This window comes from Lemur catta, chromosome 2, assembly GCF_020740605.2.
Source record: "Lemur catta isolate mLemCat1 chromosome 2, mLemCat1.pri, whole genome shotgun sequence".
Taxonomy (NCBI): domain Eukaryota; kingdom Metazoa; phylum Chordata; class Mammalia; order Primates; family Lemuridae; genus Lemur; species Lemur catta.
The window spans coordinates 73,869,285-73,889,344 of NC_059129.1; the positions used below are offsets into that span (position 1 = coordinate 73,869,285).

Sequence of the window (20,060 nt, forward strand, 5' to 3'; positions counted from 1 at the left end):
TCACCAACTGCCCTTCGGACTGGGAGTCACCAAGGTACTCAGTGTAGGAGCAGCCGCAATGCAGAGATGATGAGACACAATAGAATAAGTCATCTTGCCACACCATGCCATCAGGACGCTCCTGGGTGCTTGGAGATCTGTGAAGAGTTTTTCCAGAAAATGAATCAACTGCCCCATAACTCAATTCAACTGTGACGTCTAGGTGCGATTTCCTCCAAGGCCCTGAAGATCATATATGCAGCCTTTCAAGGGCCTCTAAAACGAGCTGTTTTTCCAGGATCTCCCAGAATATTCTGGAGAGCTTGCGTCTTGGGTTCTATGTGGACCTCCCTTTCTCTGATTCTGAACCTAAATGAAACTAATGACTGGGTTCAGCCACTGAAAACACTCAGGAGATTTCTGGAAGGCAGAAATGGGTTTATTGTTTAGCACAGGCATGGGAGAATAGGCACCAAGAGCACTGCTCAGTTCATGTACAAAGGATCAGCTGATAAACATTAGCAGGGCCTTCCAAGTGCTAGCAAAAAGAAAAGAAACATAATGTAGTTGTACTGTTCCAAGGACACTCACTGGTATTTCAAGGGCAGCTTGACCTGAGGGTCCAGAAAATCAATGAATATCTATGCAGGGCTCATCTACAGACGGCTTTATCAAAGGAAGCTGGTCTTTGCCTTAGAAAGTCAGCAGCCAGATCAAACAGATGGGTCAGTGTAAGGTCCTGGAGAAGACTCACATCTTTTTATTGTAAGTGTACCTTAGAGACTTTATAATTTTATGTACGGTACTACCTTTCTGTGTACATCATGAAGCCCATTCATCCCCTTCCCATCCAGAACAGCGAAATGATGCACTCTCCAGGCAGAAAATAATGGAAACCCCTCCCTGGTATGGAGGGAAACAAAACTGCCACCCGACTGCCAGATCCATCTCAAGCCTTGCCTGGCAACAAAAAGCCCCAAAGCTTTTCAACCAAGAAACTTCCCAAGCTCCTCTGAAATCCAAGTAAAAGAAGGTGTTGAATCCAGAGGTTCAGCTTCTGGCTATTCAAGTCCCCTGCTCTCAGTAAAATGTGGTCATCCCAGAATTGCACAGAGAAGGTGGGCAGTGTCTTTGCATACCCCAGAGGGACTGAAGGTACTGTCTCAGAGTTCACAACATTCTACTCTCCCCTACAAACCACCACTGTAAGAGAAAGGGGCCTGAGGTGAGAAAGAGCTTGGTGTGTCCATGAACAGCAAGGCAGGTGTGGCGGAGCAGGATGAGAAAGAGTGTGGTGGAAGACCATGTCTGAGTAGTAGGCCGAGGCCCAATCGCACAGAACCCCATAGGCCATGGAGGGGAGCTGGGACTTTGCTCTAAAGAACACGGGAAGGCCCTGGAACTGTTTGATCATGGGAGAGACATGACGTTTGAAGACATTCCCTGGCTTGGCTTTAGCCTATCTAGTTCACCTCCTCTTCCACTGATCCTTATCTTTTTCTATTGTAAATGGACAGATTATAGGTGTATATATTTATGGGGCACAAAGTGATGTCATGATTTATGAATACAATGGGAATAATTAAATCAAGCTAATTAACATATCTATCACCTCAAATACTTGTCATTTTTTGTGTTGAGAACATTTAAAATTTTCTCAGTGATTTTGCAATGTACAATACCACTATTACTAACTATATTCACCACTCTGTTCAATAGATCCCAAAAAGAAAAAAAACTTATTCCTCCTGCCTAACTGAGGCTTTGTGTTTTGACCACTGTCTCCCCATTCCCCCCCCCACCCCTCCCACCCCCCGCCAGCCTCTGGTAACCACCATGCTACTCTCTGCTTCTATGAGTTCTAATCATTTAGATTCCACATATAAGTGAGAACATGCAGTTTTTGTCTTTCTCTGGCTGCTTTATTTCAGATCATCTCATTTGTTGCAGAAAAGGCATCTGACCAAATTTTATCATCCTTTCATGACAAAAATTTTCAACAAATTAGGTATAGAAGGAATGTACCTCAACACAACAAAGACCATATGTGATAAGCCCACAGTTAACATTATACTCAACAATGAAAAATTGAAAACGCTTCTTCTAAGACCCAGAACAAAACAAGGATGCCTACTTTCACCACTTCCATTCACTATTGTATTGCAAGTCCTCGCCAGAGCAATTAGGCAAGAGAAAGAAATAAAAGGCATCCAAATAGGAAAGGAAGAAATGAAATTGTCAGTGTTTCCTGACAACACGATCTTATATTTAATATATAGGAAATCCTGAAAATTCCACCAAAAAATGGCTAGAACTCTAGTAAACTAATTCAGTAAAGTTGTAAGATACAAAATCACACACAAAAATCAATAGTTTCTATATGCTAACAAGGTTTCAGAAAAAGAAATCAAGAGAACAATCCCATTTACAATAGCTACAAAAATATATGTACTGTATACACTGAAAAAAGGTCCACTATGCACTGAAAGCCATAAAACGCTGATGAAAGAAATTGAAAAGCCACTAATCCTTTTCAAATGCACCATGCCTGGGTCTGTCGGAACAACTGATACTTTGTAGAATGTACCCTATTTGTTCTCACGGCTCTGTAGCTGGTTTCCGCTCTCCAGACGACCCTCTTTATTATTTCTGCCTCTCAAAATGTTACCCCTCCTTCAAAGCCCAGGTATGATGGCATCTTTCCAATAAAGCCTCCTCAGCCCCACAAGCTTGTAATGATCAATCTGTTCCTTGAATTCCCATAGCAGGTTATTTGTGCCCCCACCATAAAACCTGTCTCGCCCTATTTTGTGTTTTAATTATTTGTGTGCGACATGTCTCCCTTGGCAGGCAGTAAATATCTCAGGACAAGCGCTATGTACCTCTCATTTTTGTTCCACTACAAATCATAACACATACCTTGTACACAGCAGACCTTCAGGAAATGCCTGCCAAGCTAATGAAGGGACAGCCTTAACGAGCGTAAATTATTGCTCTGTGTACTGATCCAGTCCTAAATCCACGGTGCTATCATTTCTGTATCACTGATGGTTATCCACTTACTTAAATAACCTTTCTTTGAATACACTTAGAAAAGATGGAAAACTGTGTTATAAGGGAGGAACAAGTATGTAGGTTATTCCCTTCCTTAAACAAAGAGAAGTTCTGTTATGCGTCACGGAAAATTAAAGCTCAGTAATAAAATGCGCCAACAAGACTTGTTGAATAATGATTTAGTGGAAACGTTGCTTTGCCTCCTGTTCATGGGTCCTAACGCTCCTCTCAAGGACTTAAGCTGCATGTTCTATTTATTTTGTTTTTAGATTACATTGACAACTATTGGCTATGGAGACAAAACTCCCTTGACTTGGCTGGGAAGATTGCTTTCTGCGGGCTTTGCACTCCTTGGCATTTCGTTCTTTGCACTTCCTGCCGTGAGTATCTCCTGCAACAATAAAGCAGTTTAAATTAGGTCTGAGAGGTTGATTAGGGTGAGCACTCACATATTGGTATACTTGAGAACATATCTGTATTGTTTACAAATATAATTTTTCTGATATAATGTTGACTTTCGTCAATATATCTCTTTGGATAATCTACAAAATATGATCTTCCCTTGGAAACACTTAACCTGAGACTTCAATATCAGCTAAGTCTTTATGAACAAATAATAATTCAGATGGCATCACCTTTTAGTCGATATGCTGCTAACACATTTAAACCATTTGTAAAGATTTAAAGTTATCTTCTTTTTAAACTAATCCCTCCAACTTGGTTTATAATGTGTGCTACTGAAAAGATGGATGTGCACAAATAGAGAATTTTTCTCTTCGGATCTAGTTGAGTGAAAAGCATATGACCTTAAAGGGTTTTAAAAGTGTTTGATGATTTATTCTTTGTTTCATCATCATCGGTTTTTCTTAATGAGCAGTTTCTGCATCTTATCAGAATAAAGAGCACATTTCTCTACCCCCAAGCTTCTGATTATTTTCTCCTTCATGGGTGAAGCTTGCCTTTCTGATCATCTTATCCTCTTGTTTCTTTAAAGGCAGTTGGTCCAAATGTTACAATTTTCTCCCATCCCCAAGTTCTCCCTTTTGTGCACTCCACCTGGGGTGAGAGTGAGGGGAGCCAACGAAAAGGAGTGTCAAGGTGGTGAGCGCAGTTATGCTTAAGGAAAATAGCTCCAGTCTTGCTCCAGGCACACGCTGATGCTGCGCACAGCCTCTGCCGAGCAGAGACCCCAGAGCACCTCGGCAAAGGAAGCCAAAGAAGTGGGGAGGAGCTTTCAGCTCCCGGGGCTCCTCTGCCTATTAATCAGTGCAGAAGACATTCTTGTCCTTCCCATGGCCAGTCCCCAACTCCAGATTGACCAGCTGGTTCTACCCCAGACCACTCAAAACCACAGAATAGAAACTGAAAAGACCACATGTGGGCACTAGACCTCAGTGTGAATTCTGTCGTTGTCGTGCACTAACTAGATGACTGCATTAGTTGCCTGAACAAGGTACCACAGACTGGGTGGCTTAAACAACGGAAACTTATTGTCTCAAATTCCGGAGGCTAGAAGTCCAAAACCATAGTGCTGGCAAGGTTAGTTCTTTCTGAGAGCCATGAGAGAAGGGTGCCTTCCAGGCCTCTCTCCATGGCTTGTAGATGGCCATCTTCTTCCTATGTCTTCACATCATCTGTGTCCAAATTTCCTCTTCTTATAAGGACACCAGTCATATTGGATTAGAGTCCCCAACCTAATAATGACATCATTTTAACTTGATTACCTCTGCAAGAACTCTATTTTCAAATAAGGTCACGTTCTGAATTTTGGAAGGACACAATTCAGCCCAGTGACCCTGAGTATGTTTCTTCATCAATATAGTGGAGGAAGAATTATTAAGACCAGGGAAATTTTTTGAAGACCAATGTAATAATTTAAGTCAAGTGCTTGTCATAAAGAAAATGCTCAATAAATGTTACTTTCCTTTACCTGTATGAATCTAGAAATACAGGTTTTCTGGTGCAAAATCAAGGAGAGTCAAAAAATATGTTACTTATCCAAGGTAACTTCATCTGGCAATCTCAACAATTCAGAATACAGAAGAGATCCACTCAATAATTAGGTTCCCTACAGGAAAATACCCTTAGAAACAATAACATGCGGTCTTGGGTTTTCCCCCAAAAATAATGGCACAAAATACGTGCTGCTTTTGTGTTTCTATTTACCCTAAAGCCACATATATAGCAACCTCTCTGATTCCGTGAAAAACTATAAACAAGGAAGTAGGCAACCTCAGGGTTGTTAAAATAGACAACAGTGTATGTTCTGTCCTGATTAGAGAACCACTTGAGACCTAATTCATAACCTAGTCTTCATTCAGAGAAAATTCTGATAAACTGACCTATATAGTTTCATAATCCTTTGAATATTATAAACAGCTGAGGGAGACTAATAGAACAAATACTACAACAGGAAGAAATGGTGAAAAACTAACATGGAAGGGAAAATAATATCTGTAAGAAGCAAGCAGACATAAGTGTTCAAAATGTGTAAAGACCTGAGGCCAATTAGCATTAGTGTCAGCCCACCTCTGGAAGTTGGTTTCATGCAGCATAGCAAAACCCAGGCCTTAAAATAAAACTCCTGGACCATCATGGGGGGGTTAAACTGTGTTGTTACGTAGTACTTCTCAACATGGTACTAAAACTTAGATCTAAAAATTTAAGTCCTGTTATCTTAGAAAATGAATTAAAACAAAACTCAATTTCTAAGCATTTGCATCTATTGGTGTTACTATCTGGAGGGATGGCACTTGTATTCAAAGAGTAAGCCATGTTTTGTGTGTATATGTATATGTATATGTGATATATATATCATATATATATATATCATAGTAGGCCTTATTTTAACAGACTTCTATTTCAGTTCACTGAGCTGTGTACTAAGAGAGAGGTGGAAGAAAATTGGAATGGATCCATAATGAGACAGGGAACAGACCTGGTTTAATAACTGCTGTAATGTACAGTCTGGTGCAAGAGATATGTAGCAAACATTTGCCATCTACTAACAAATGTTTCTAAGCAATACCAATGTGATTTTCAGCACATTTTAGTTTGTTTGGCAGATGTTAAATTTGTGCCTGTGTAGGGCCTGTCTTCATTTTCCAAAGGGGATTTACTGCTGAACCTCATGCTGTTAATTCAATGTCTACAAAATCTGACTTATCCTTTATATGAGTGGATTATACAAATACATAATGTATGTACCTATAACACATGTTATAAATATATGCTGGAAATTAGAATGTTTCATCTTCTCTTATATGTTTTCTTCATAAAAATGACTTTAAAAGAAAAATAAATCAACTTTTCCTAAATGATCTTAAATAGTAGAAAAAAATTAGGAGCTACAAATGACTGGAATTGATCTGAGTTTGGAAATGGAAGGCTATTTTCACAACCTCTAAAAGGAGGAAAATTTTATTTAGATCTACAAACCAGACTATAAAGACCAGGTTTTTATAGAGCTTAGTTTGTGCAATTACAACCTATATGAGATAGAGATCTTAGTGTGAGACAGTCAGTAAAAAAGAGAGATGGAAAACAGAACCCATGATGTAATTTCTAATTTCATGGTGCAGCCATTTATTTTACCTAATAATGGAGTAGATTATTTCTCATTAATAGCAAATAGTATTATTGTATAATTGTGTCTCTTAAACATGATTTCATTACTTATTGTCTGGTTATTGTCACAGATGTACTCAGAATTGTGGAATCTCAAGATAAAAAGGAAGGTTAAAGGCTATCTAGAGCCCAAAAATATCTCAGCCAAGTTGTTATCCAGCTGAGACTTAACACCTCCAAGAGATGAAAAGCCCACCACCTCTCCAGGCAGCCTATACCCTCTTTGATCTACTTGAAAAATATAAAGAAAAGAAAAACAACCATACCTTACCTGTGGCAAATACTGAGTTAGGGCTTATAAAATGTCCATCTCTAACCTAAGGGTTGATTGAACTCCTTAAAGTTTAATAAAAAGCTAATAATTTATAGCTAGCAATTAAAATCTGTAGACTTGAAAGCAGGAGAGCTCCAAGTCCCATGCCAATACAGTCAAGAGTTACAGACGAAGCCCAGAGATTGCATTTAATAAGCTCTGAAAGCCAACCCAAGGCTGAGACAAAGCATCTCAGTTTCACAAATATTAGACCAAAGCAAACTAAAAAGAGAGGGGAACATCAAAGAACCAGAATTTTGGCAGATCAAGATGATAAGCAGAAGGAAGGCAAACTAGCCAAAAAAACTAATGTAAACATAGGGGGGATACTAATCTTACTAACCCCAAAATCTGAATAGATGAGCCAAAACCAAAAAGCTAAGGAATGCTGAAAGTGTAAAATTAAAACAGAAAAATCGGAATGTGCTCTGCAATGACCCATGCTCTTGTCTTTATCGTACAAACAGGCAAAATGGAAGAACCTTCTATATCTTCAAAACTGAGTGTCTGTCTCATCTGGATGACTGTCCCCCTCTTCCTTTTACTTTTCTTTGGTAGGAGTAGAATGATATCCTCATAAAGAACCACAAAATTTCAGAGTTTCATCAAAGAGCAAGAAGTACTCCCATGTGCCCACAGTGAGACTTTTTTTTTTTTTTTTTTTTGAGACAGAGTCTCACTCTGTCACCCCAGCTAGAGTGCAGTGGCATCATCATAACTCACTGCAACCTCAAAGTCCTGGGCTTAAGTGATCCTCCTGCCTTAAGTCTCCTGAGTAGCTGGGACTACAGGCATGCGCCACCATGCCCGGCTAATTTTTTCTATTTTTTATGTAGCCAGGGTCTCGGTATTGCTGGTCTTGAACTCCTGATCTCAAGCAATCCTCCTGCATCAGCCTCCCAGAGTGCTAGGATTACAGGCGTGAGCCACCGCGCCCGGCCAATAGTGAGACTTTAACTCTCCCAAATGTAAAACCCAGTTCTGTCCGAAGCCAGAACTCATGTCTTCCACATTCCATCACTGGTTAAGACCATTCACTCTAATTTAGGCATAAAGAAATGTCACAAAGAATGCCACACACACACACACAAAAAAAATTTATTGTGATTTTTATTTTTAATTATAATGCCTCTTACTATATCACAAAAGATAATTAATGAGACTGCCTAGTTGATTTGCTAAAAAAACAGGTTGTTATATCTCATGGCAGTATTGCCCAACAGCTTAGCTGATGGTACTATAAATAGTATTTGTTTTAATAAATAACATGTTCATGGACAGATTACATACTGTATTTCTTCTCTGAGACTCATTTTAGTGGTTTTTTTATATTTGTGTTATTTAACAATGCTTTCGAAATTTTTTTAAAGTACTATTTTTTGTATTTTGTTCCAGGGCATTCTTGGCTCAGGCTTTGCATTAAAAGTACAAGAACAGCATCGCCAGAAACACTTTGAGAAAAGAAGAAACCCAGCCGCCAACCTCATTCAGGTAAATGTCAATGTAACAGGAGGATGGCAACATCTGTCTCTATAAGTGATTGTTGGGTCATCTCCCAATCTCTGTGCTTCATTGCTTGATAGAGCTACTGTTTTGTTCTTTTTAAAAAATGAAGTCAGAACTTAATGTACAGTCTTGGATTTGGGCAGGTGTTCATCCTCTCCTAAATAGAAAAACGTATCTATTCAGCAAATGGTCCGTGCATTGTTCAGGTTAATTACCTGTGCCAGCAAAGCCATGCAGAGGCTAGCAGCTGTGTTGCTGCTGGAATGACCTCATATGTCTTATGAATTACTTGGTGGAACATAATTGATCATTAAGTGATGGAGCAGAACAGGGCATTGTTCCTAAAGAACAACATATTTGTTTAGAATGTCAAGGTTTAGTACCTGTGAAATTGCTTTTAATGCTATCTAGGGCGATAACTTGAAATAGTTATATTAAGAGCTCTTGGGATTGTGGACTACATCAGTGTTTGGGAATATGAAACAATAAGCATATTATTTGAAGCTAGCTCATAACAGATAGGTAGTTATTTAGCATTTCATTTTCTTTTCAATAACTCAGGATTTGTTTCAGTGCCAAAAGGAATGCTTCTCCTTTTGCCATCAGTATCTTCTGGGAGTAGAACCATCCTAGATCCAGATTAAGAATCACAAAATATAGCTTTTGCTAGATCTATAATATGGAGTTGGCATTTAATTATAAACAAGAAATCTAAAGTTTCTTCCCAGAACTACTTAACTGGAGAGGCTTGGGGTGGCTTCAAGTCACTAAGAGACTCATCTTCATGCAGTAGAAACAAGCACATTGTTTTAATTTAGATTGTGGGTTTGAGTGGGTGCATTGGTAGAAGAAAAGCACTGTGACCCCTACCCTTAGCCTTTATCTATGCCTGTGACATGCAGTGCCTCCAACAGAAGCAAAGCTAGGGAGAGGAGGAGAGTGTGTGGCTCTGTTATATCCTGAAGGAGATCTGTTTGTATCTAATCACTAAATAAGGACATTAATTTTTAAATCAAGCTATTCTATAATTATTGATGAGAAAATGGACCATTGGATGAGTTCCAATGCAAGCCACTGAGAGTCTCTATTTTTTTATTTTTGTATTTCCAGGTTTTAAAAGAGCACTAAAGAGAAAGTAAACTTTACTTTCTTAAACAAAAAGATCCCTAAGTACTAGGAGTGTAAGATCTGACTCCAAACAATAATCAGCAGAATGAAAAGAGGAGTCACACTCTTTAGGACACACACAAAACACCCCGAGGCCCAAAATTCATAGCCTTTCATCAGCTAGCGCTGCTTGACTGGCTATGCGTGTTTCCATACTTCTAATTAATTTTTCTCCCTAGTCTTTTTATTTTTTAATTTCCCTTCACTCTAGAACAATGTTTTTCAACCTGTGTATGCAGAAGTTATCCCACGGGTCCGTTGCATCCATCTGGGCAGCAAGCCCTGTCTACATATGGAACCAATAATACATCTTACACAAATAAAACCTCTTAGAATATCAGCTGTTCTGTTAGAAAGCGAGCCCTTTGAGGAATTTCTCATGCATGTATCAGTGATGACGATATGGAGCTGTGCTGTCCAATACAGTAACCACTAGCTGTGGGTAGCTATTGAAATTTAAATTAATTAAGGCGGGCACAGTGGCTCACGCCTGTAATCCTAGCACTCTGGGAGGCCGAGGTGGGCAGATCGTTGGAACTCAGGAGTTCAAGACCAGCCTGAGCAAGAGCGAGATCCCGCCTCTACTAAAAATAGAAAGAAATTAGCTGAACAACTGAAAATATATACAAAAAATTAGCCGAGCATGGTGGCTCATGCTTGTAATCCCAGCTCCTTGGGAGGCTGGGGCAGAAGGATTGCTTGAGCCCAGGAGTTTGAGGTTGCTGTGAGCTAGGCTAATGCCACGGCACTCTAGCCCGGGCAACAGAGTGAGACTCTGTCTCAAAAAAATAAAATAAATAAAATAAAATAATTAATTAATTAAAATTAAAAATTCAGTTCATCACTGGTGCTAGTCACTACTCAAGTGTTCAACAGCTATTGGTGGCTATTGGCTACCATATTGCACAAGAAAAATATAGAGAAAAACAGCAGGAACGTTCCTGGTCTAACTGAAATTATATCAACTATTAAATTGTGCAAAAGCCATTTCCAATTGAACTTGAAAATAAATTGCTATTCCTGCAGCAAAGCACTGGAGCAGAGACATTTATATGTCCACAGCCAAAACAAGGCAAGGCCTCCCTTACAGATAACCCATAAAAGGTGGAGAAGAAACTGATTGAACAGTTTTGCCTGGAGGCCTACTATTTTATTTTATGGAACTGGGTTATATAACATATACTGTGATCAGTAATTGAACTTGTACATATGTAGGTAACAATGGAGTGAAATCATGAATTTTTCTTTTACTTAAAATTCCAACTTATACATTATTCTTAACAAAAAACAATACAAAATGTAAGGCTTGAAACGTTCAAGAATACCTTTAAAATCTAATCATAGTTTCATTAATCAAAGTAGAATCTACTAATTTAAAAAGCAATTGCTCTCATTTAAATGAAATTTATTTATGAAGCATAGGAATAATAATATAATTATTAAATTTGATCATTGTTCTTACTTATTGTAGTCTTTAGACAGAACTCAGGGCTTTAAACCCTGATTATAGGTTGTAGAAATTTATTTTTCAGAATGCACTAGATTGAAAAGCAAACTTCATTCATTAATCCATTTAATTTCTTACCCAATAAACATGACTTGGTTTGCTGAACACACAAAGCATCAAGACCAAAAGCAATCTCATTTCTTTTAAGCCAGAGCAACTATCTTCCTAAAACGGCAAGTGAGATGCCCAAATTGCTTTGTCATTTGGTTGGTGGGAGAACTAAATTAACCAGCATTTCAGGATTTTAGGAAAAAGTTTAATACCCCCAGCAGCTTGCAGCACATTTAGCTGTGTCAATACCTTTGCATGATTCATTTAAATTAACTTTTCATTTCAAGTGGAGCAGTCTGGGAAACTCAGTCATGTTTTGAATACCTGCCCAAATGTCACAACTTTTATTAATAATGCCTAAGACATGAAATGCTGTTTAGTTTGCAGAGTACTTCTAATATATTATATTACTTGATCCTCGGGACAAGCCTAGGAGGAGCTAAGGCTCAAATCCCTGCTGTCCGATCCAAATCCTTTACTCCTTACAAAAAGCAGCGGCTACATCCTCATACATTACCAAGCCCTGGGATTAACACTGAAAGATTCCTCAGAAGTTCCATGTTAGAGGTTTACTCCTGGAGAAATTGGGCCAGTTTAAGGTGGAGTCAAGATGCTTTACTAGAAACACAAACAGGGGAATTAAGTGAAAATTTGTGAAATAAATGCTGATAGACAGGCTTCATTTCCTTAAGGGAACAGATTAGAAGATGCCCCTTTCAGGAAGCTAACTAGCCCAACAGAAAAAAAATCATGTATAGAAACTTTGGCTTCCCCTATCAAAATAACTTAGTCTTCACCCAGTTACCCTTAAGTGAAGCCACCAGTGAAGCCACTTATACGGAGATTATACATCTTTTTTAGTGCTTTGCTCATAAATAAGAACAAATGCAGAAAAAAAAATCTATATATGAAAAACATGACATTAGGGGAAAAAAATAGAAGGAAAGATAAAGTTGTGAAAATCTCCCAGAAAGTAGAATAAAAAGAGAGAGATAGAAAATAAGACCCAAAAAGGTAAGAAAATTGAAGGACCCCTCCAGCAGTTTCAATATCCAGCCAATAGGGGCACCTCAAATAGAGTGCAGGGAAACTAAGGGGAGGATTTTATTAAAGAAATGTGACATGATTATTCTCCAAAACTGCAGGACAGGATTGGCCACAGTAAAAGAGCTGACTGAGTGCCCAGCAGTGTGAGCCAAAAACTTTACACCTAGATTATCATAGAGAAATATGAGAACGCTTGCAGAAAAAATGGGGAGTTCCTACATGCTTTCTGAGCAGGACATAGCCAAAGGATCAAGAATCAGGAAGGCATTGGATTTCTCTTTAGTAACCCTACAATTTGAAAACAGTGAAACAATACTTTGAAAATTATAGAAAAGAATTATTTCCGACCTAGAATTCTATGCCAGCCAAACTACTCATCAAGTATGAAAGTCACACAAAGACATTTTTAGACATGCACAGTCTCAAAATTAACCTACCTTTACTCAATAAGCTACTTAGAATTGCTCTCCCAAAACAAGGGCTTAAACCAAGAGAGAAAAAGGGCATCCAGGAAATGAGATTTCACGCAGGAAAGAGTAAAGGGGATCTCTGTGATGACAGGGAAAGGAAGTCCCAAGACAACAGCTGCAGCAGCCTTGAGAACAAAGTCAGAAGGAGGCTAAGCTCCAGGAGCTTCAAGGAAACAAAAGAATGGAACTGAAAGATTGCATGATGTATTTGACTAGAAGAATTTTACAGTTCTGTTGGAGAGATCAGGAATGTATCCATAGTAGGTACATATAGGCAAATAAAGAAATTAAAATAGGGCAATAATATTACAACTCAAAAAAATTATATAGAAAACAGTAGCCATAGTACATCGCATTGCTGAACTGGGAACAATACTACATGGTCATAGTAATACAAACACTAAATAGCAACTTAACTAAAAATCGTGATATAAAAATGTTGGAAGGATAAGAGCAGGGAAAGGGGGCACGTAAGTGGGCTATGTCATTATCTTTCATGGTAGGAAGTTAACTGATAATGCCTGAAATTGAAAATCAAGAAATATAAGTATGAGCATAGCCTTTAAAAACAAGAATTCTTAAAAATAGAAGCAACAACTATAAGAATTGAAGGGGTTGCCTCTAAGGAAAAAAAAAAAAATGGTGTGAAGAGAGATGGGGAAAGGGACTGCTGGTTTATATCCTAAATCTTTCAGGACTCTGACATTTTAAGTTCTCTACCTTGAAATAATAAGCTCCATGTTAATTATACTTTTCAATGGTCAGCTAAAACTTTCTGCACCGTTTCCAGAAAGGGTCAAACATGCCGTAGCTGTAATACTCCAGACAATGCAAACTGAATACTCCCTAAAATCTGAGTTATTCTGACATTGCACTTATAATTATGAGCCAAAGTTCAAATCTGTTTGGCTGCCTAGAGCACCAGCAGCACCTGAGAAAGGGTAAATTTGGCTTTCGTTTTGCTTCTTGTTGACTTGTCCTTTGGAGTATATATACCATGTAAATTAACCATAGGAAATCCCTCCGAGGTGTTATTTTTCTCTTGCCAACCACTATGTGATTTTGGCTTTAAATATAGGAACATCAGCTACTGAATCATATGGATGTGGGCTTGAAATTCAGCTACTAGAAGCAATTAGCTGAGAGAGAGAGCTAAGGACAGGACAAAGTTATCAGAGTATAAGAGTAACGGAGTTCCACCTTCCACTTTCATTTTGACTGTTAACTAATGTCAGCCCTGTGACAGATGCCACTTGCACCTTCTGTACCTCTCATTTACAAGGCATTTTTAAGAGAAGAGTAATAAAGGGAATAAGATCTCAGTGTATCACATTAAGAGAAAAAATAAAGATTAAAAAAAAGGGGAATAAGAGCTTAGCTGCTGAGATCACTTTGATAGAAAAAGAGCAAGAAGCCAGGTCTCATTATAAAGAAACCTTCAATTTTCTCAGATTAGCCTCTTTTGCCCCCAGTTCTTTACAACATTAGCAGGTAATGCTGTGGTCCCATTTTTTGTTGTATTGTTTTGGATTTTTTTCACTGGTATCTAATAATTCACAGACCTGTTTTATGCTTCTAGTTCTACATGAGTCTTGCTTTCAAAATATCAGAGTTCATGTATATGTGATGCCGTCTATGGAAATTGTGTAATTAAGGCAGCCTCTATGCCATTATAGCATTGGAGGATCTCTGGGCCTCACTGCTACAGATAAAGCTGCAGTAATAAATCCATGCATTTTTATGGCTTATTCTAGATCACTCTATAAATTGTGTATGTATAATATTTGTGAAAACTAACATTTCAAGATATATGGTGATAATTGCTTTATTCTCCATAAGATGCCAAGATGCTTAGCACAAATTTCCGCAGATTAAATCAACATGAACCATGTAAAGAAGGCTCCAGGCAAGAACCCTACTTCAATCATTTAAACCTTCCTTAAAAATATAAAAAGCCTTCATGTCCTACTATATATTTCTCTAGTTTTTTATATCACTTCCTGAAATGTTATTGCAGTGTAATGTGCATCCAGAAAAGAGCACAGATCCTAAGAAAACTGAGCACTCCTGCTTAACAAGCACTCAGATAAACAGAACATGACCTCCTGTATTCCCTTTCTCAATCACTATCCCACACGGATAACTTCCGTGCTACCTTCTAATAGCATAAATTCATTTTCCCTGGTTTTTGCATTTTATGTAAAGGTACTCTTTTGTGTCTTGTTTCTCTTATTCAACATTATTCATATAAAGTTCATCCATATTGTTGAGTATAGTTAACTATGTACTATTGCCACGTAGTATTCCATTATGTGCATATACCACAAGTTTTCTATTTATTCTACTGTTGAGAGGTGTTTGGGCATTATCAGCTTTAGTTTATTAAGAAACCAACGTGGCCGGGCGCGGTGGCTCACGCCTGTAATCCTAGCACTCTGGGAGGCCGAGGCGGGCGGATCGTTGGAGCTCAGGAGTTCGAGACCAGCCTGAGCAAGAGTGAGACCCCGTCTCTACTAAACATAGAAAGAAATTATACAGACAGCTAAAAATATATATAGAAAAATTAGCCGGGCATGGTGGCGCATGCCTGTGGTCCCAGCTACTCGAGAGGCTGAGGCAGGAGGATCGCTTGAGCCCAGGAGTTTGAGGTTGCTGTGAGCTAGGCTGACACCACAGCACTCTAGCCCGGGCAACAGAGTAAGACTCTGTCTCAAAAAAAAAAAAAGAAAGAAACCAACGTATCTTTTGGTAAACCTAAATAAGCATATCTGTTTCATATATACTTAAGAGTGTATAGCTGTATCTTAGGATATGTATATGTTCAGCCTCAATATAATAGATATTGCCATACAGTTTTCTGAAGTAGTTGTGTCAATTTTCAGCTCTTTTACCCAGCACACATTTATTCAATGATATTTTCAGGAAAAGCAATATCATTAGATCACTTTTTTCTTCATTGTAGATTTCAAAATCATGGCTGATGGTTATATAGTAGAGATATGACCCATTTAAATGGACTTGCCACATAAAATAGAATGCTTTGATTAATGAATCATCATAAAAATTTTTCTCTCAGGAGACTGCAATAAATGCTTGGTCATTAGAGATGTCTGCAAACTCATTACAAAGGAAGAAATTTACCAAAATCTGTATGGGAAAGTAAGTTCAGGCAATCTCTGAAATGAACAGTTCAGATGGAAGCTTTTCCAACATCCATCTTCAAGTAGTCAGCAAAAATCTCAGTGGAGGGATTCTATTACCAAGAGCCAGGCAATTTAGATATTGTCTCAATTCCACCAACCTTGTTTAAACCTCTCCATTTATATGAGCTTTTATTTTCTCATCTATAAGATAAGGGTCTTAATCCACACTTGATTATGAGGATCACATAAAAATACTTTGTAATTTTATGAAATAGACAGAGCTTATGTTTTACATCAAAAAGCTATAAATATATTCTTAGATCATGACTTTAAATCCTTAGGTGCTTTCCAGTTGTATTTCTAGAGAATACATTTTCCTCTGTCTTGGTTTAGCTCTGCTTCTAGTTATTACTATCTTGATTTTTAGCATTAAAAGTATTGCATATAGTTCAACTTCAGGGATCTCGTTAATTAAATTATATACATACCCTGGTGATCATTAGTGTACCAGGTAGTTTACTAGTTGCATAGTGGATTTTCAGTAGTCCTTTGTCTCTATCTTACCAAATACTGATTAAAGATCAATACCTGGAATGAATGTTCATGCTCAAGTAGTTTACCTAATTAGTATCTTGGACATCAATATTTATTGAACCAGTCAATCATTACTTTTCTTGTTTTGGATAATATAGTATCTTTCCCTAACCAGTTGAAAAATTGCATTATGTTATACTTTTTAGCACCTTTAGTTTTTGGTGTGAGTTGTTTTGAAAAGCAATTCTGATGTGGTCGAATATGTTTAATAGCCAGCAGAAAATACCAAAATAGTCTTTTTCCTGCCTTGAGTACTTATCAGGGCTAAGAATAACAAGCAAAAGATTTTTTAATGTGTAGTAACTTAATAATCTTCCTTTCATTTCATTTTATCTCCTGCTCTCTTTTGTTTCTCTTTTTGATGTCCCCATGTATGCCACATGCAGTGTGTCTGGCGTAGTTATGCAGCTGATGAGAAATCTGTTTCCATTGCAACCTGGAAGCCACACTTGAAGGCCTTGCACACCTGCAGCCCTACCAAGTAGGTATCAGTGTGACAGCTGGTGCTGTAGTTGAGTCTTTTCGAGTTTGTTAAACAAACCATACGCACACAAAAAAAAAAAGTGTCAGTTTTTGGCTTGTCTTATTCTCTGTTGGTCTCAGAGAGATTCAAACCTGTATGGTAGCAATTCAGGCAGAAAACTTCATGGAATCAGTATCATTTCTCACAATCAGCAGACTGGGATTAAAGAGTGAAAGAACATAAACTTTTATAGAGATTTGTTTCTACTATTTCTTGCTTCTTTTCTAATACCTAATTTTATAAATCCCACCACAATTCTAAAAGTAAGCACTACAGTTCTCCAAAAAACAAGGATCATTTGTCTTCCACCCATCATCTGACCCCAAAAGGAGAATGCTCTGAGAGCAATATGTCTTTGCACATTGAAGCCTCTCAAAGTCATTTCACATCCGCATCCCCTTCCAGGATGGTCCTCAAGCTTTCACTTGCAGATCAAACTAATATCAGGAGCAAAAGAAGAAAAGGATCGAGGTCTTGATAGTGTTACAGTTTACAGTGAGGCAATGGGACCAATCAGGTTAAAATTTGGAATTAGCATTCAAAATTTAAAAGTAATATTGCTATCATTCCCATTGTATTGGCCAAAGTAAATCACCCAGGCCTGAACTCAAAGGGGATAGAGAAGTGCAATCCTACCTAGAAGGAGGGGAGAATCAAAAAAATTATGAACAGTCCTAATGATTAGCACAGTGATCTGAAACTGTAAAAAAAAAAAAGAGCAAAAAAAATGCCCTTAGTCCTAGAATCCTGGACTTCAGTTCAACTAGCAGAACACATGTTAAATCATAATCACCATCTAATTAAAGAAGTCCTCGTTGAAATACCAAAGCAAGTAAGTCACAAGAAAGGTTTTCTGTGAGTCACCCAGCTTGATTAGAATAGTCAGTTCCTCAGGTTGCTCAAAAGTTATTAAATTGCTCATCTGACTTAGTGTTTTAGAATACCAGCTCTTTCCCTTCATAGCCCAACAAAACCTCAATCCTAGTGGCTTCATGGGATTCAAGGCACCCTGAGTCATATCATGACTCAGGAAAACCGCTTTGTTGTTACTGATCTGGACGGGATACGAACTGGGGAGACCTTCAGGACTTATTCCCTGGCATAGCCGTCTTAATGGAGGTTGGCAATGCAGCATGATGCACACTGTTGGACAGCAGCAGATCTGCCATTAACTAGCAGGATTCCCTATGTTGCTCCCCTGTCCTGCCTGGGCCTCAGTTTCCCCATCCACAAAGAGAAGGACAAGAGAGCTGGGCAAGATGCTTCCTAAGCTCTGTTGGGACATGTCTACTAGAGGTTGGTGTCTAAAACTCCGTCAGCACCTGGGACAGAGATATTCATAGACTCCCAGGGTGCTACAGAGGATGGAACTTTAGCAAGGACAGAAGCAGGGATACTGTTGAGTGCATGGGTGGATTAGAATCCTCTTTTCATTTAGATGTTGAATTCCTTTTATTGAATATTAGACTCCTTCAAAGTTTTGGTATTAAAAAAGGGGGCACAACACTTTCCTTAGGGGTATGAATCAAAAATAAGAGTTAGATAGAACTGTATTTCTTGTCTTTATAAAGTCTGCTAGATAAATGTAAGAGGAAGATTGGTAGGAAAACCTATAGAGGATTCTCAAGTGAAAGACTGGAGTAGTCTATTATCATATGTGATTATTTGCCTTCCCACTTATGCAGTTTTTGGATGAAAAGTCATTCGGAAGCCTGGAAAAACTATTTAATAATGAGTCAAGTTCTCCCAGTAAATCAACTGTTATTTTACTTACATGATTCTTTCTTTTCCTCTGATATTTTCCCCGTGATAAGTGGAGGTGAAGGTGGAGGAGGATTTATGCCAATACCTGCATTCATCTTGTCCCACTGTACCTGTCAGTCTTCCCCTCACTATCCTTTCTCTGCAAGCTCATTGTTTTCTGGGCTCAGCCCCACTTACTGAAGAGCAGTTATTGTCCAGAATAACAGAGCAGTCACTGGTAAAGTTCATGGGAACCTGCATGACCTCTTCCTCTAGCGATGCTTCATGGTTTCAGATTGCAGTGGTTTTAAATCTTTGTGGTTGTCGTTGTTGTTGTTGTTTGCTAAGCCAGTGAGAATGTGATAGAAATTATGGGCTCTTTCCCAAGAGAAATATTTGATGCACAAAAAAAATCAAAAATTTGCCTACAATTTTGATGTATTCACAGACTCCCTGAAGCCAAGCTCAGAACCTTTGCTTTAGAAAGCAAGCCTGCTTTTGTCCAGTTTGTAGGTCTGTGAAGAGAATAATTCATAATGACTTAGAGGGATGTTTTTGCATTTATAACTAGCTGGCTTGCTGAATGCAGAGTGATGTCCTAAGAAACAGACAAAAACTGCTTTTTATTTACCTAGTGTATTTCCCTGTAGCATTCAAAGCCTAAGCACTTCTGAGGGGAAAGATCATTCATTCATTCACATATTCATTCAAAAAGTATTCATTGAGCACCTACCGTGTGCAAGGCACTGTTCTAGGCACCAGGAATTTCAGTCAGAGAAAAAAGACAAAGAAGTTAGAATCTCAGGCCTCAGAAGTATGTATTCAAGGGATGCTGGGAATAGACAATAAAAAATTTTAAAAAGTAAAATATAGAATAGATTAGATGGCAATAAATGGTAAGGAGAAAAGTAAAATAGGGAAGGAATTTAGGCAGCATCAGGAGCTACAATTTTAAATAGGTGGTCAGGGAAAAAGATTGTGTTATCACCAACATCACCATCATCATGATCATCATTGGTGTTATCATTAAAAAGCGCCAACCCCGTGCTCTTGCTCCCGTTAGTTTTAGAGACACAATGGGAAGCTTTGACTCCACAACCTCATCCCAGAGAACAGGATGGAGAGAGTTCTAAGAAATAAATGCAGGAGAGAGGTGGGGGGCAAGAGGCGTGCCGGACCCACTCAAACCTGCCGGGGAGACAGCCCAGCCATTTACTACTCTCTCTTCTTGGGTCTGGATTGCCTCTCACATACATGTCAGAGGTCTTAGCAGTTGTTATTTCAAAATTTTGTTTTAATAACAGAAGGATTTATGGAGGGAAATATTTTTATTGAT

The 20,060-nt window shown here is 38.4% G+C and overlaps 1 protein-coding gene across 5 annotated transcripts in view; it reads left to right on the forward strand.

The window, feature by feature from the left end:
• KCNQ5 (potassium voltage-gated channel subfamily Q member 5) overlaps positions 1–20,060 on the forward strand; it is a 493,719-nt gene that overhangs the window by 405,932 nt on the left and 67,727 nt on the right. For all 5 annotated transcript variants that reach the window (XM_045543880.1, XM_045543882.1, XM_045543884.1 and 2 more), the window contains exons 6-8: positions 3,303–3,413; positions 8,369–8,464; positions 16,845–16,939. In XM_045543880.1, the coding sequence (XP_045399836.1) occupies positions 3,303–3,413; positions 8,369–8,464; positions 16,845–16,939 (302 nt within the window). The remainder of the gene's footprint in view (positions 1–3,302; positions 3,414–8,368; positions 8,465–16,844; positions 16,940–20,060) is intronic.